At 38.9% G+C, this 12803-nt stretch overlaps 1 protein-coding gene across 1 annotated transcript; it reads left to right on the top strand.

Annotated features, from left to right (window-relative positions):
* The first annotated feature begins 1538 nt into the window (after window positions 1-1538).
* On the top strand, window positions 1539-3758 carry LOC146978533 (uncharacterized). The gene is made up of 3 exons (XM_085790378.1): window positions 1539-1708; window positions 2195-2305; window positions 3468-3758. The coding sequence occupies exons 1-3, from the start codon at window positions 1642-1644 to the stop codon at window positions 3689-3691; spliced, it is 402 nt and encodes a 133-aa protein (XP_085646504.1). The 5' UTR covers window positions 1539-1641; the 3' UTR covers window positions 3692-3758.
* Window positions 3759-12803: the final 9045 nt, after the last annotated feature.

A 12803-nucleotide genomic window follows, 5' to 3' on the forward strand; every position in this document is an offset into this window, starting at 1 on the left:
GAAATATTCTGCAGAACAAGAAGTGCAGCATTGGTCTGGTATATTAGCAGCAAAGAGTCAACTAAAATATTGAAAATTGATTTCTTCTACAGTGAATTACTCTTCTAATAAATCTTTCAAACGTGGATCTAAAGTTGGAATTGAAAATGTATTAAATGAATTGTGTCTCGTGTCATTATTAGGTATTAGTGTATTGTAAGATAATAGTGAGGTGGAGCTGAGGACTCATTACATCCAGCAGGAGACCTCAGTGGATATAATACCATTGACTTTGGATTTGCAGTCTGGGGTTTGAATCCCAGTCAGAGCCATTTGGCCTTATGGATAGTATGTTGCTTGGGTCAAAAGAAGAAGAGTTTATTATTGGAGGGTATCTACTCACCCTCAAGTCGACTAAGTGGCTTCTCTGAGTTACAGGGGGTCTTGGCGTAGCAAATGGATACCACTTTTCTTCGTAACAAAAAGACACACCAAAAAACATCCAAATACCTCCATGCTGCTCGTATGTAATGTACGTCTTGTATTGAAGTAAGTTTTTTTTATTAAATAAGTCTATATTTCAAGCTTGTTTGTAGCGGAAGCTTCTCTTCCTGGTTCGTCCAATTTGGACCCCTGTAACTCAGAGAAGCCACGGATAACTCTGAAACTTCTCTCAGCCCTTAGTCGACATGAGGGTGAGTAGATAATGAGTGCAATTTGAATTTTGAGTGAACTATCCCTTTAACTATGCTACTTTTTTACCTTAATTAAGCAGCTTTGGAGTAATTGTGATGGTTAAATAAATGACGAGAGGAATGGGGGCTCTCCAAAACCAACCTTGCAAGATCAGTTCCTCTGACCCCGTGTTCCAGCTCTCATCTCGGCGGCAAGGCGATACGAACGCGTCCCGTAACCCGTAATCTCTTGTTTATGACAGATAATAAGCCTGCACAAGTATACACATTGTAACACGTATATGATTAATAATGTTATCCACCGCTCCATGGATTGCCTTCTCGCCGGCTTCATTGAAAACAATTGCACATGGCCGGGAGGAGGGTTAGCAAAACAGAGGAAAAGTGACCGGACTACTGCAACTGGGACTGAGAAGAAGAAGCAGAGCCCGGGGACAAACGGCCTCGGCACATTTTCAGTTAAATGGGGGGAGAGAATGGGGAACAGAAACTAAGTTAATGATAGTCCTAGTCTTGGACAATAAAGTAGATTACAACTCAGGGCATTAATTATAAACTTTCCCTCATACTGAGTTTCAGGAAACAATTATCAATTATCTAGTCCCTTTTTTTTGTTTACCACAGCCTTTTATGTTTGTTTTTTTATTGTGGCCTTCTTTCAGTATCAATCATTACTACCGTTTTTGTCTCTTTGTTATACCTTGTATGTTTGAGGTGCCGTACTTGGAAATCCACAAGTAACAGGTGATGAATGAAGTATTATCTCATCTGATCTTATCGTTTTTCAGACCCTCCTCTTCAACCAGGAACAAAAAATCTGACAGGCCTCATTCCTTTCCTGTTTAGTCAGAGTTAGGGTTAAAACTTGATCAAGTTTCCTTCAGACAGTCACTAGACTCGGATCGAGGCAGTAAGACACTCAAATCACCTCTGCTTAGAAACAACAGCAAAAAAGCCCGTTGACCTCATGACTCAGGTAATGATGAAGAACCTTTGGAAAACACTGGCCGTCCTAAGCGCCTTCATCGGAGCAGGTGAGTTCAGAAAAATTATGATTTAGACTTTCTGTCAAAAAATGAGAGTACAAATGTATTTATTCGTGAATGACAGATTTAAAAGCTTAAATGTTATTGTTCTTTCTGTTTTTATGCGAGAGAATGTCTTTAATTCAAAGTCTTTGGTACATTTTGTCTGACGTTAAGACTAATTATACATGTCTGTGTTAATTATCATAATTTGTGGACAAATATTTAAAAGCCACATGTGCTCATCAGATGTCAATGAGCAACCGTTTAAAAAGAATGTACAGGTAATTATAATTGTCACCTCCCTGAAATACAACAGTGTAGCCTATAGGCTGTAAGGAAGGCAGAGAATTCAAAGAAGACACTAAATAATCTACTTCTTTCATCTCATCTAGGTCCTTTTAAGTTCAACTCTTCAGCTCAGACAAGGAACTATGTTGTTGAGCGAGTTACTGTAAATCTGATTCCCATCTTTCTTTTTCCTCCTTTGCACAGTGCACTGCCTGACCTGCCGTAGTTGCCCAGTTGGTGTATTTGGGACGTGCCTGCTGACTGACGAAGTCACCTGTAATAACGCGACTGAGAACTGTTTCACTGGAGAAGCACGTAAGGCAACATCTACCACACTGTCACACAGATACAGAGGTGTAGGCTATTTACCCGACTAGAAACACTGTATACACTCTTTACCCACAGAATAGAAAATCAAACATAAGGAAACTTGGTTACAGACCAGTTTCTTCACTGTTGAATTATTAGCCCAAAGTTTAAACATTTTTATAAAAAGTAAATCGCCATCGATCTTTTTATTATTTTTTTTCTATTTTATTTATTTATATTTTCATCTTTTTTCTCCAACAACCAATTGTTTTTTCACGCTCTCATATGACCTATGAGTTTTCCTGAAATACTTCACCTGCAGCACCACTTTGATGGACCGTGGTTATGGTCTGTCATAACCAGTCATGACCGTGGTTACTACAGTAATGGCCAAAAAGTACTTGATTGAGTTAAGTAGTTAAAAGTCACACCTGGTTTATTCATCAACTCTTTCCTTACATTTTCCTGCAATGATACAGTTTTGAAGTAATTATTTAAAAATTAGCTCTCAGCCAGTCTGTAAGGCCAGAGCCTGCACATGCAGAGACACTTGGTCCCTTGGTTTCCCTGACTGTCTGGTGAGAAACTGGCCGAACCTCAACAGGATAAACCCACAATACTGACAATGGCTGCACTTGTTGTTGGTGTCCCATCCCTCTTTAAACCATTGCATATACCGTAGGCTACCTTGCAGCCTCTCCCACTCAATCACTTACCAGCTGATGTCAATTCAGTCTGTGAGGGTTTAGGGCAGGGGTGTCAAACGAGCGGCCTGTGGGCCAAAACCAGTCCAGCAGAGGGTCCAATCTGGTCCTCAGGATGAATTTGCCAAGTGTGAAAATGAGAAGACAGAAGAGGGATAATATTGTTGAAATTGCAGGAAATTTTAGATTGTTTATAATGTTTTGTAAAAGGATAGTTCATAATGTAAACATCTTAATACTGTACTAAAACAAAGAGAAAAAGTTATTTTTATTTATAGGTTATCATGCTATTATTTTACTGGTCAGGACCACTTGAGATTAAATTTGTGGCCCTTAAACCAAAATGAGTCACTGCACCTCTCCCTCTGCGCTGGCTTGTTTTTGTGTTGTTTGTTCTCTGTGAAACTGTAGTTTTCTCTAATTTTGACATTATTTAAATCCCTCTGTGCTTTCACTACTCCCAGAGTTCAACGCCACGGGGATCCTCACCCTTCACACCCGTGGATGCCTGGACACGGACCTGTGTGGGAGGACACTGACTGGGAACCTCCTGGGCGCCGGTTACACCGCCTCCTTCCAGTGCTGCAACACGACTCTGTGTAACGGAGCCTCGTCCGTCCACATCTCTCTGACCGTGGCCCTCTGTGCTGCCCTGCTCTCCTCCCTCTGGGGCACCTGGGAGTTGTAGTTTTTCATGATCCGCCCCTGTCTTCACTGTTAGAGTCGATCTTGACTGTTTGCACTAATTAATCAGCTATCCTATTGTCCAACTAATGAACAAACCATTGTAATTTTACATCTTAAACAATGAATTGGTTTTAAAACTGAATATAAATGTGAGAAAATTACATTTGAAGGATTTTACAGTAGTTAGTACACTTCTGTTGAATCAGGTGTAGATTTACTATACTTATAATTGACTTCCTCTAGGCCAATTATGCATTTTTATAAGAAATAAAGATGTAATCTCTCATTTTATGTCCCTTATTTCCTGGACTGCTCGATCTGGTATTAATTACAGGAGCAAAGAAACAAAGTTGTGATATGAAACCTGGGTACGACACGCTAACTCCCACTCACAGACACAGGAAAAGTTTGTTTGCATGTTAAAGCAGAAGTAAGTGGAATATTTGTGTTACTATAAGTCTTAAATAGTTATATCTTCCGACAGCAATCACTTATATAGAGTGTTTGGTCTGAAACACGGGTCTGTCAGTCACTCTGCTCTGCTGTAAGCCGAGGAGAAAACTTTCCTTGTATCCTACAAGCTTTATCCAATGAGGAGAGAGAACGGCATAAAGGGGCGGTCCTCTCTGTGTGTGCAGCCAAGGGATGCGTGTGAATTTGGTGATGTAGGGACGAGGGCGGGGACTGCTAACTCCATCAGCTGACAGAAAGTTAGCCAAAACCACCGGATCGCTTACTTCTGCTTTACCATTTTTAGATTTTTGGCAGGTGTAGCAGGATTAACTGAATTAAAAGTCTGTAGCGGAAACATCACTCTGAAAACTTTCAAATTGAAAGTCTTTGTGGGGTTGCATTTTGAATTTTCAGTGTGATGTTTCCTCTATGGACATTTAATCCAGTTAATCCTGCTGCACCTGCAAAACACTTAAAAACCAGGGACGCCCTCTTCTGCTTCGCACATCCTCCAAATACAGGACAAAATAGAAATTTTCCTTACAGAAATTTTGGCAGTGGAGGCATTTCCAAGGTATGGCCTCTGTCAACATGGGAATTGAACTCACAACCTTAATATCAGGAATCACAAATTGTACAAACAATGCTAAAGAGACACATGGTCATCTCTCTCTCTCTCTCTGACCACTGACATGAAGGAGCTGTCAACCCGTCTGCATGCATTTGTGTGAGTGAGTGTGAAGAGTCGGAGGAGTCACTATACATTCAGCTGGATAGCTCAGTGATAGTTGAGTGGATAATGGCATTGATAAGAAGAAGAAATCAGAAATGTGTGATGTCATCACCAACATTTGCATTTAAAGGGTTAAAATTCTGAAAATAATTGAATATTTGGTAGTTATGTTCAGGGCTGAAGTTGATCAAAAGATTGATGAAAAAACTGAAGAAAAAAAAAACTTTCACAAGTGATATTTTTAGGGTGTTTTGGAAGAGGACACTTTTAAGAGGTTCTTTTTAATTCTGACATTGCAAAAACAAACAAACTACAAATTCATCAATATCAGTGTTGTTGTTAATCATTGACATATCTGAGCCTCTAATAACCCCCCTCAGAAAAATCCACTTATCGTAGCTAATAGTTTCCTGGGTTGACACAATTTGCAGAAGAAGAACTTGCTTTCTTATAATGAATACATGTGAAAAGTATTTGCTGTAACAGCAGAACATTTCAGTTATGTGACTGACATTATGAGTGGGTATTTTCAGGAGGTGTAATGTAAGATAATAAGTATAGGCTGACCTGAGGGCCAAACACATCCATCTGGATAGGTGGGTGGGTAATGCCTCTTGAGGTTTTAATCTCACTCATGGCTAGTATGAGACACATGCAACTCAGGATTACAATTTAAATATCACAACTGTTCACATAGAGTTACCTTTGTGTTTGTGTGTTTGCTTAGTTCTTCCTGAGTGAGAGATTCAGTTGAAATGTAGGCTACCTGTCAAAGTCAGGTTTACAACATGGAGTGTTATCCTCATGGCACTAATTAGACATTCTTCCTGTTACTGAGCTTCAGACATAATGTCCCTCTAAGACAAGAGGAACTGGTTGGTCTACCTCTTTCATAAGACCTAGCAGTGGATCGCTGTGCTAATCAAGGTAAATGTCAGTTGTATCAACATCCTGTGTCCTGACCGCTCACATGAAAGATGCACGTTATGTTTTCATTTAACACTGTGTTTGTGTGCTTCTTTGTACAACCGAAAAGTCAGACCTGTGGATGAAAATTAGATACTGAACCAAACATGGCAGTTATATCACAATTCTTCCTCAGCTATTTGTATTGGAGAGGAAAAAGAGGAAGTATAAGACAAATAGTTTTTCTTAGTTTCTCAATTTTTGTTTCTCATTTATTTATTTTCATATTAAAGTCCCTTTTTTTTTTTTACTACAGCCGTATACTTTTATCATGTGCTCGTCTTTCTTTCAGAATCTATTATTATTATTATTGCTGTCTCTTTTTTATACCGCCTTGAACTGCTCTTATTTGCAAATTTCCCTCAAAAAGGAATGAATAAACTATTATCTAATTTTTTTGGGACCTCCTCCTCGAACAACCATGACGAGCCTCATTCTTCTCTGTTCAGAGCTCGCATGCATGCAACTTAATTACCCCTTCAGCGTGACACTCCTATTACTGTATAGCTACTCTATACGTGGACATGTTGGCTTTTGAGAATACTGTTCATCCCAATTCAAATGCCATCATTTTTACCCTCAGACAGTCACTAGACTCAGGCTGCGGCGGTAAGACGCTGAAGTTACTTCTATTTAGAAACAAACAAAACAAAAAAGCCCGTTGACCTCATGACCCGGTTAATGATGAATAACCTTTGGAAAACACTGACCGTCCTAAGCGTCTTCATCGGAGCAGGTGAGGCCACGATGATTGATGATTTAGACTGTGTGCTTAAATGAGAGTACAGATTTATTCATTGGCAAAGAAGCTAATGACAGATTTAAAGCTTTGTGTTATTGTTCTTTCTGTTTTTGTGACAGATAATGTATTTAATTCAATGTCTTTGACTAACTGTCTGCGTTAATTATCAACCAGAACTATAAATAATGGACAAATGTGGTCAAAAGGAGTCAAAATGACCTTAATTTCCCTCAGACTCATTGGGTCTGGTATTAGCCCCAGATCTCAGAGGGGACTCCTGTTTTCTTCTGAGACTAGGGGATAATATAGTTTATTTAAAAGCAACATAAGACTTAATTGTCTTTAAATTGCCCTTCAAAAGAATATAAATGGAAATATATGTTGTCACTTCCCTAAAATACAGAAATGCATAGACTGTAAGGAAATCTATGAAGGCAGAGAATTCACAGAAGTCACCTGAATCTACTTCTCTCATCCAGATCAATTTTATTTCACGCTGTTACTGTCTGATAATGAAGGTTTTCCTTCTTTCTTCTTCCTCCTTTGTACAGTGCACTGTCTGAGGTGCCGTAGCTGCGAAATTGGTTTATTTGGGACGTGCCTGTTTTCTAATGAAGTCGACTGTGATGATGTAATTGACAGCTGTTTTACTGGAGAAGCACGTAAGGCAACATCTGCTACTACTTGTTTTCCGTAATTCTGCATCCATCATCTGATCTGAAGTGAATGACAAATCCAAAATGAGTTGAAAGAGATAGTTTCAAATAAATACACTGTACATATTGAATTTAGAAGGATAGTTCAGTGGGAAATGGCATTGATTTCTGAATTGGGAGGCTGGGGGTGCTTGTTACCTGAGTCAACAAGTTTAGAAGAAGAGCTTGTTGTGAAATGTATCTGCTGTAATCACTATGAATTGTGTTATACTATTAGTATAACTAAGAAGTGTAATTTAAAGAGGAACTAGCAGGATTTTTTAAATCTTAACTCATTAACATTTTTACCTTAATTAAACAGCTTTGGAGTAATTGTGATGGTTTAATAAATGACTTTTTAACTTTTTACGAGGAAGAATGGAGGCAAAAACCAATCTCGTAATATGTCCTAGCTCTCGTCTCGGTGTCACCGTGACACAAACGCGCCCCATAACCTATAATCTCTTATTTATGACAGATAAGCCTACACAAATATACACGTCGTAATATGATATATAAAGTTTATAGGCCTACAGCTCTATTGATTGATTTCTTGCCAACTTCGTTGTCAACAAATGCACATGGCCGAGAGGAGGGTTAGCAAAACAGAGGAAAAGCGACCAGACTTCCCCTTTAAGGTAATAGTAGTGGGGAATTACACTGACTGTGGACTGGGAGGATAGGGGTTTGAATCTCAGCCATGGCTTGTCTATGTTGCGAGAGTGAGCGGCCTTGGGCCCCGGTCTCCCAGTCCTCTAATCCCGCTCTGCCTTCACTCCTCCCAGGGTTCAATGCCACAGACATCCTCACCCTCCACTCTCGCGGATGCCTGGAGAAGGAGGCGTGTACGGAGACGCTGAACGGGACCCTCCTGGGCGCAGCTTACACCGCCACCTTCCAGTGCTGCAACACAACTCTGTGTAACGGAGCCTCGTCCGTCCACATCTCTCTGTCTGTGGCCCTGTGTGCTGCCCTGCTCTCCTCTCTCTGGAGCGCATGGGAGTAAAGTTGTTGGATTGAATTGAATTGAACTGAGTTGTACATTTTAGTGATCGGTTCCTGCATTTTTCCTGTGTTCATGTCCTGTGGTTCCTGTGTATTCTCTGCGTGTTTTCTGTAAATGAAATAAACCCTGTAGTTTTCACCTATAGGGGAGAGCGGGGATGCTTGTAACAAAGGGATGGTTGTAACAGCATCACTTTCACCAATAAGGGATAACATTAGAGTTATGTGATCAATATCATGTGTACCCACTCACTCCCTGACATTGCATGTGAATTTGCATGGCTGTGTGAAGAAGTGTGTAGGTTTTACAGTCAAAAAACACTTTTTTAGATCAAAAACTAATATTTTGGACCAAGCCTAAATTTTGACTAGTATCGATACCGTTAAAGTTTGAATTAGGTAACTTGTATAAGATGAAAGAGCAGGTTCTTAGGTAAAATATGAGTCATTTCATCAATGTTTATTTTAAACCACCATGGTGGTACAGCTAGTCTAACAATGGCTGACACGGGTGGGGATGGTTGTTACACCTTTTACCTTTGTTGTTTTATTACGTAAGTGTCAGTGTCACCATCTTTCCTGGAATTGTATGATCTGCTTCTGGCCTCCTGTTGAAGGTTTCCATTCATACATGTTCAGCATTCACTGGTATAATACCAGTAAATGCTGAACATGTATGAATGGAAACCTTCAACAGGAAGTCAGAGCTTTCTAATGTTAGGATCACCACTGTCATGGTTCTTCATTTATCCGTCTTTTTGTTCATATTGAACCATAGGAAGATGCTTTAGTGTTGGAACATGCACAGTAAACTTACATAGATGCTTTTTTTTTTGGTTTGGTCTCAGTTTTTAGTTTTTAATCTCACTGTTACAATTTACCCCAAGTTGTGTTACAACCTATACCCTGGTAGTGGGGTAGGTTGTAACTGTGGCACTCCTTGCATTTGACATCAAATAGTGAATTATGTGATATACTTTGAGAAGTTTAGGGCATTGCTATTTGTAGAGGACAAATGAGGGTAATTTGTGTCAAAATTTGAGAGCCCTACCATGAACACTCTGCAAGTTATGGGAGCTGAGACAAAAAGTGTTACAACCATCCCCGGCCCCCCCCTACCTGCTGTCGGAGAGGTTAAGGGTTGGAGTGAATAAGTGACAGAGCAGTGACATTAGGTGTTTTAGACTTGGTATAGTACTGAAAAGGGACAACCTCAGTCAGTCGACAGGATTTTCATAGTTGGGTGTAGTATTTCCTGAATGGAGATATGAAACCAGGGCACGAGGTGCTGACTCCCACTCACAGACACACACATAACAGGTTTGTTTGCATGTTAACATTTATTTTGGAAAGTTTCTGTGCTGTCTCATGTTGCGCTGTCAGACTGATGTTTCCTCTACAGACATTTAATCCAATTATTCCAGCTGCACCTACAAAGCACTACAAACCAATGAGGCCCTCTTGTGCATCACAGTGGCAGCACAACAGCACTGCAACATGATGATAGAAATATTCTGCAGAACAGTAAGTGCAGCAGTTTGTGGTCAATATAATATAATATACTGTATAAGACAACTACAAATATTGAGAAGTAGATTTTAAATGAGTGAAAAGGTGGAAAATTTAAGGTCTGTTTCTGTTTGTGGAGAGTAGGCCTACTGTATTTGGGTGAAATAAAACTTTAAAATTGTAACTTGTTTGACAAAAAGTGGTATTTGGGTGGAGCTGTGATTTATTTGCATTTTTACAGTCGTCCAGTAGGTGGCACTGTCACAAAAACAAAAAACACAAGGGGCCTAAACTTGAACTAAAGCCTGAATCAATCTGCAACCTCATGCAGGGTCTGCAGAGACATGTTGTCAGTCAGTAGCATTGATCTGTTGTATATCAGCAGCAAAAAGTCAACTAAAAATATAGAGAAGCAGCATTAAATGAGTAAAAAGCTGAAAATTACATTTAGAAATTAAGATTTGATAACTTGATTGAGTGGTGGACCTTTTCAAACAGGTTGTGTGTGTCGTTTCACTACTCTGACTGCTCAGTAACTATGGATTTAAGACTTTCTTTTTTTTCATTTCTGTCTCACATGGGAAAGTAAAACCTATAATCACCTTTTAAAATATTCCACTATCCAGTTTAAAGACATGTTGAACTGAAGGATCCTGGATCTCAGTCTTGGACTCCATGATGCAGAACAAACTGTATGTGAATTAAAGCTTTGAGCGTTGGTTTAACAGGCTCATTGAACCCAGCAGAACTTTCCTCATAACACTTTATTGATTCTCCAGACTTTTGGACCTTAGTCAGAAGAACCTCAATGAAGGCAGCAAGCGATGTGAAGATCAATACCTCCCACTACTGGCTGCTAAGTGTACTGCTCAGACCTGAAGTACCCTTTTATGGCAAATTAAATTTATTTATTTATTTTTTTACTTTGTTTCATAAGCCTTTCAAAGCATATACTGTGTAATGGTTTCAGTTCCCTTGTGTTTTCCATTGTGTTTGATTCTATTGTGCATGGTTTTTACCAGAATTGCTGCAATATTATTTTATTTTTAGGGGCAATTAAGAGCTGAACTGAAGTCTTTCTTTCACATGAAAAACCCACCTATTGCAGAACACATTTTAAGCAGGAATAGCCTATCTTTATATATTATTGTTATTTTAAAATAGAACCAGAAGAATATTAAATATTATTAATAATAAAAGTATTATGCTTTCCCCCATAGCTCATAGTATGTCACAGTTTTGTGACATTAAACACATTACAGTGTGAGCAACATAGAAAATAAAAAGCTTTTCCTGATAATGAGCTTCAGGCACAATGTCCCTCTGAAACAAGAGGAACTGGTTTCCTACATATTTCTTAAGATTTATGAGCAGCGGATCGCTATGCAAATTAAGGCAAATGTGAGTCGTTTCAACACTCGGTGTCCTGAACGCTCACATGAAAGATGCACGTTATATTTTCATTGAATACTGTGTTTGTGTGCATCTCTGATAGGAAACTCTTCGTTCAAACAAAAACTGATACCAAATTCTCTCCCATTTACAAGCATTTTAAGTCAATTTTAACTATTAGAATTTTATCATTGTGCTCTTGTTTCTTTCAGTCTATCTATAATTATTATCATTCCTGTCTCTTTTTCTTATAGCCTACCTTGTATGGTTGAGCTGCTGTTATTTATAATCATTGGAGACAGTTACACATCACTGTTAGCTGTATAGTAAAGTTGCAACTCTCTGTAAAGTGTGAAAGCCACTGGGAACCCAGTGGCTTTCACACTTTACAGAGAGCAGACGCAGAACATTGGTCTTTAACCTCTTATATTAGATCACTCTGCAGGTGCCAGCTATTTTTGGTGAACTATGCAGATCCAGTTTTTCTTTAATGTGCAGCTGCAACATGGAAGAACTGAAGCAGAATAATCTAAAACTTTCTTTACCTTTTCTATATATCTTCAGGGCACGTCAAATCCTTCTTTTAGCAGTCCTGTTCTTCAACTGTATATTCTGTTCAGGTTTTTATTCATTGTCTTTGTTTTCATGGCTTATATTCTCGTTCTCTTTCTTTTCCCTTTTTATTTTATTCTTGATTGTTTGTTATTGTCTTGGATATAAGGAGCTTTTGATTAATTTTCTGCGTGGCTGCACAAATGAGGTCTCTACTTCAGTGTATTTTGCAGTTAAAGAAATAGGATGAATATGTGAAGGCCGCATTTAGCTCCATCCATCACCATAAATCTTTTTTTTTCATACTTGTTTATGCTTGACAGTAGGCTTAGGCTACATACAGAAATAAATACTAAATAAATAATAAAGTAAAAACCTGACAAATACAAACAATAAAGGACAAGCAGACCAAACCACACAACAACAATAACAACAACGAAACATATCACAACAGTACCACATAGAGGGGGAATAATAGGCGACAGCGCATGTTAGATAAATTTAATTTTCATAACAAAACAAGACTAAAAAAGAAAAAAGAACACAGAAATCTTCATCCACTTTTATAGTCAATCAGAACACCATCTGCGACAGCGATAAGCACCACCACCTTAAATCTGAGTTTTTGTTAAATGTTCTGTTTCACTTTTTGGCCTGTGACGACAACTGCCAACCATTTTACCTTAGTTGTTTTTTGTTAATTTGCACATTCTCATCTTTAGTTTCTTTGTACTTTAGGGCCTTATTTTTTAATAAACACCTTGAAATGGTTTATCTGTGTAGTCTCCCTTCTTGTTGTGGTCTATACCCTGAGCCAGGTGGTCATAACAATAGGCTAATAGGCATATTGTTCCCATCCTGGAGGCTATCTGGTATATATAACCACAGACATAAAATAATCTTCACATATCTATGTATAGGCTATGAGATGAGGCCTCTCTCTCTCTCTCTTACTTCTTCTTTCAGGGTTCAGTTCAGTTTCACACTGACGCTCTTGAACGTCGCTTGACTCGCTGAGCGTCACCAGGAAGTGAACTCCTCCGCTGCAGAGAGACGGAGCAGCAGC

Source organism: Trachurus japonicus, chromosome 11 (assembly GCF_045865225.1).
Source record: "Trachurus japonicus isolate A0001 chromosome 11, Traja_1.0".
NCBI lineage: Eukaryota > Metazoa > Chordata > Actinopteri > Carangiformes > Carangidae > Trachurus > Trachurus japonicus.

Bases quoted from the DNA above. Each gene is read 5' to 3' on its own strand.
- LOC146978533 (XM_085790378.1), top strand. From the start codon at position 1,642: ATGACTCAGGTAATGATGAAGAACCTTTGGAAAACACTGGCCGTCCTA. The intron at 1,709-2,194 runs GTGAGTTCAGAA...TCCTTTGCACAG, and splicing joins AAGCGCCTTCATCGGAGCAG to TGCACTGCCTGACCTGCCGT. The intron at 2,306-3,467 runs GTAAGGCAACAT...CACTACTCCCAG, and splicing joins CTGTTTCACTGGAGAAGCAC to AGTTCAACGCCACGGGGATC.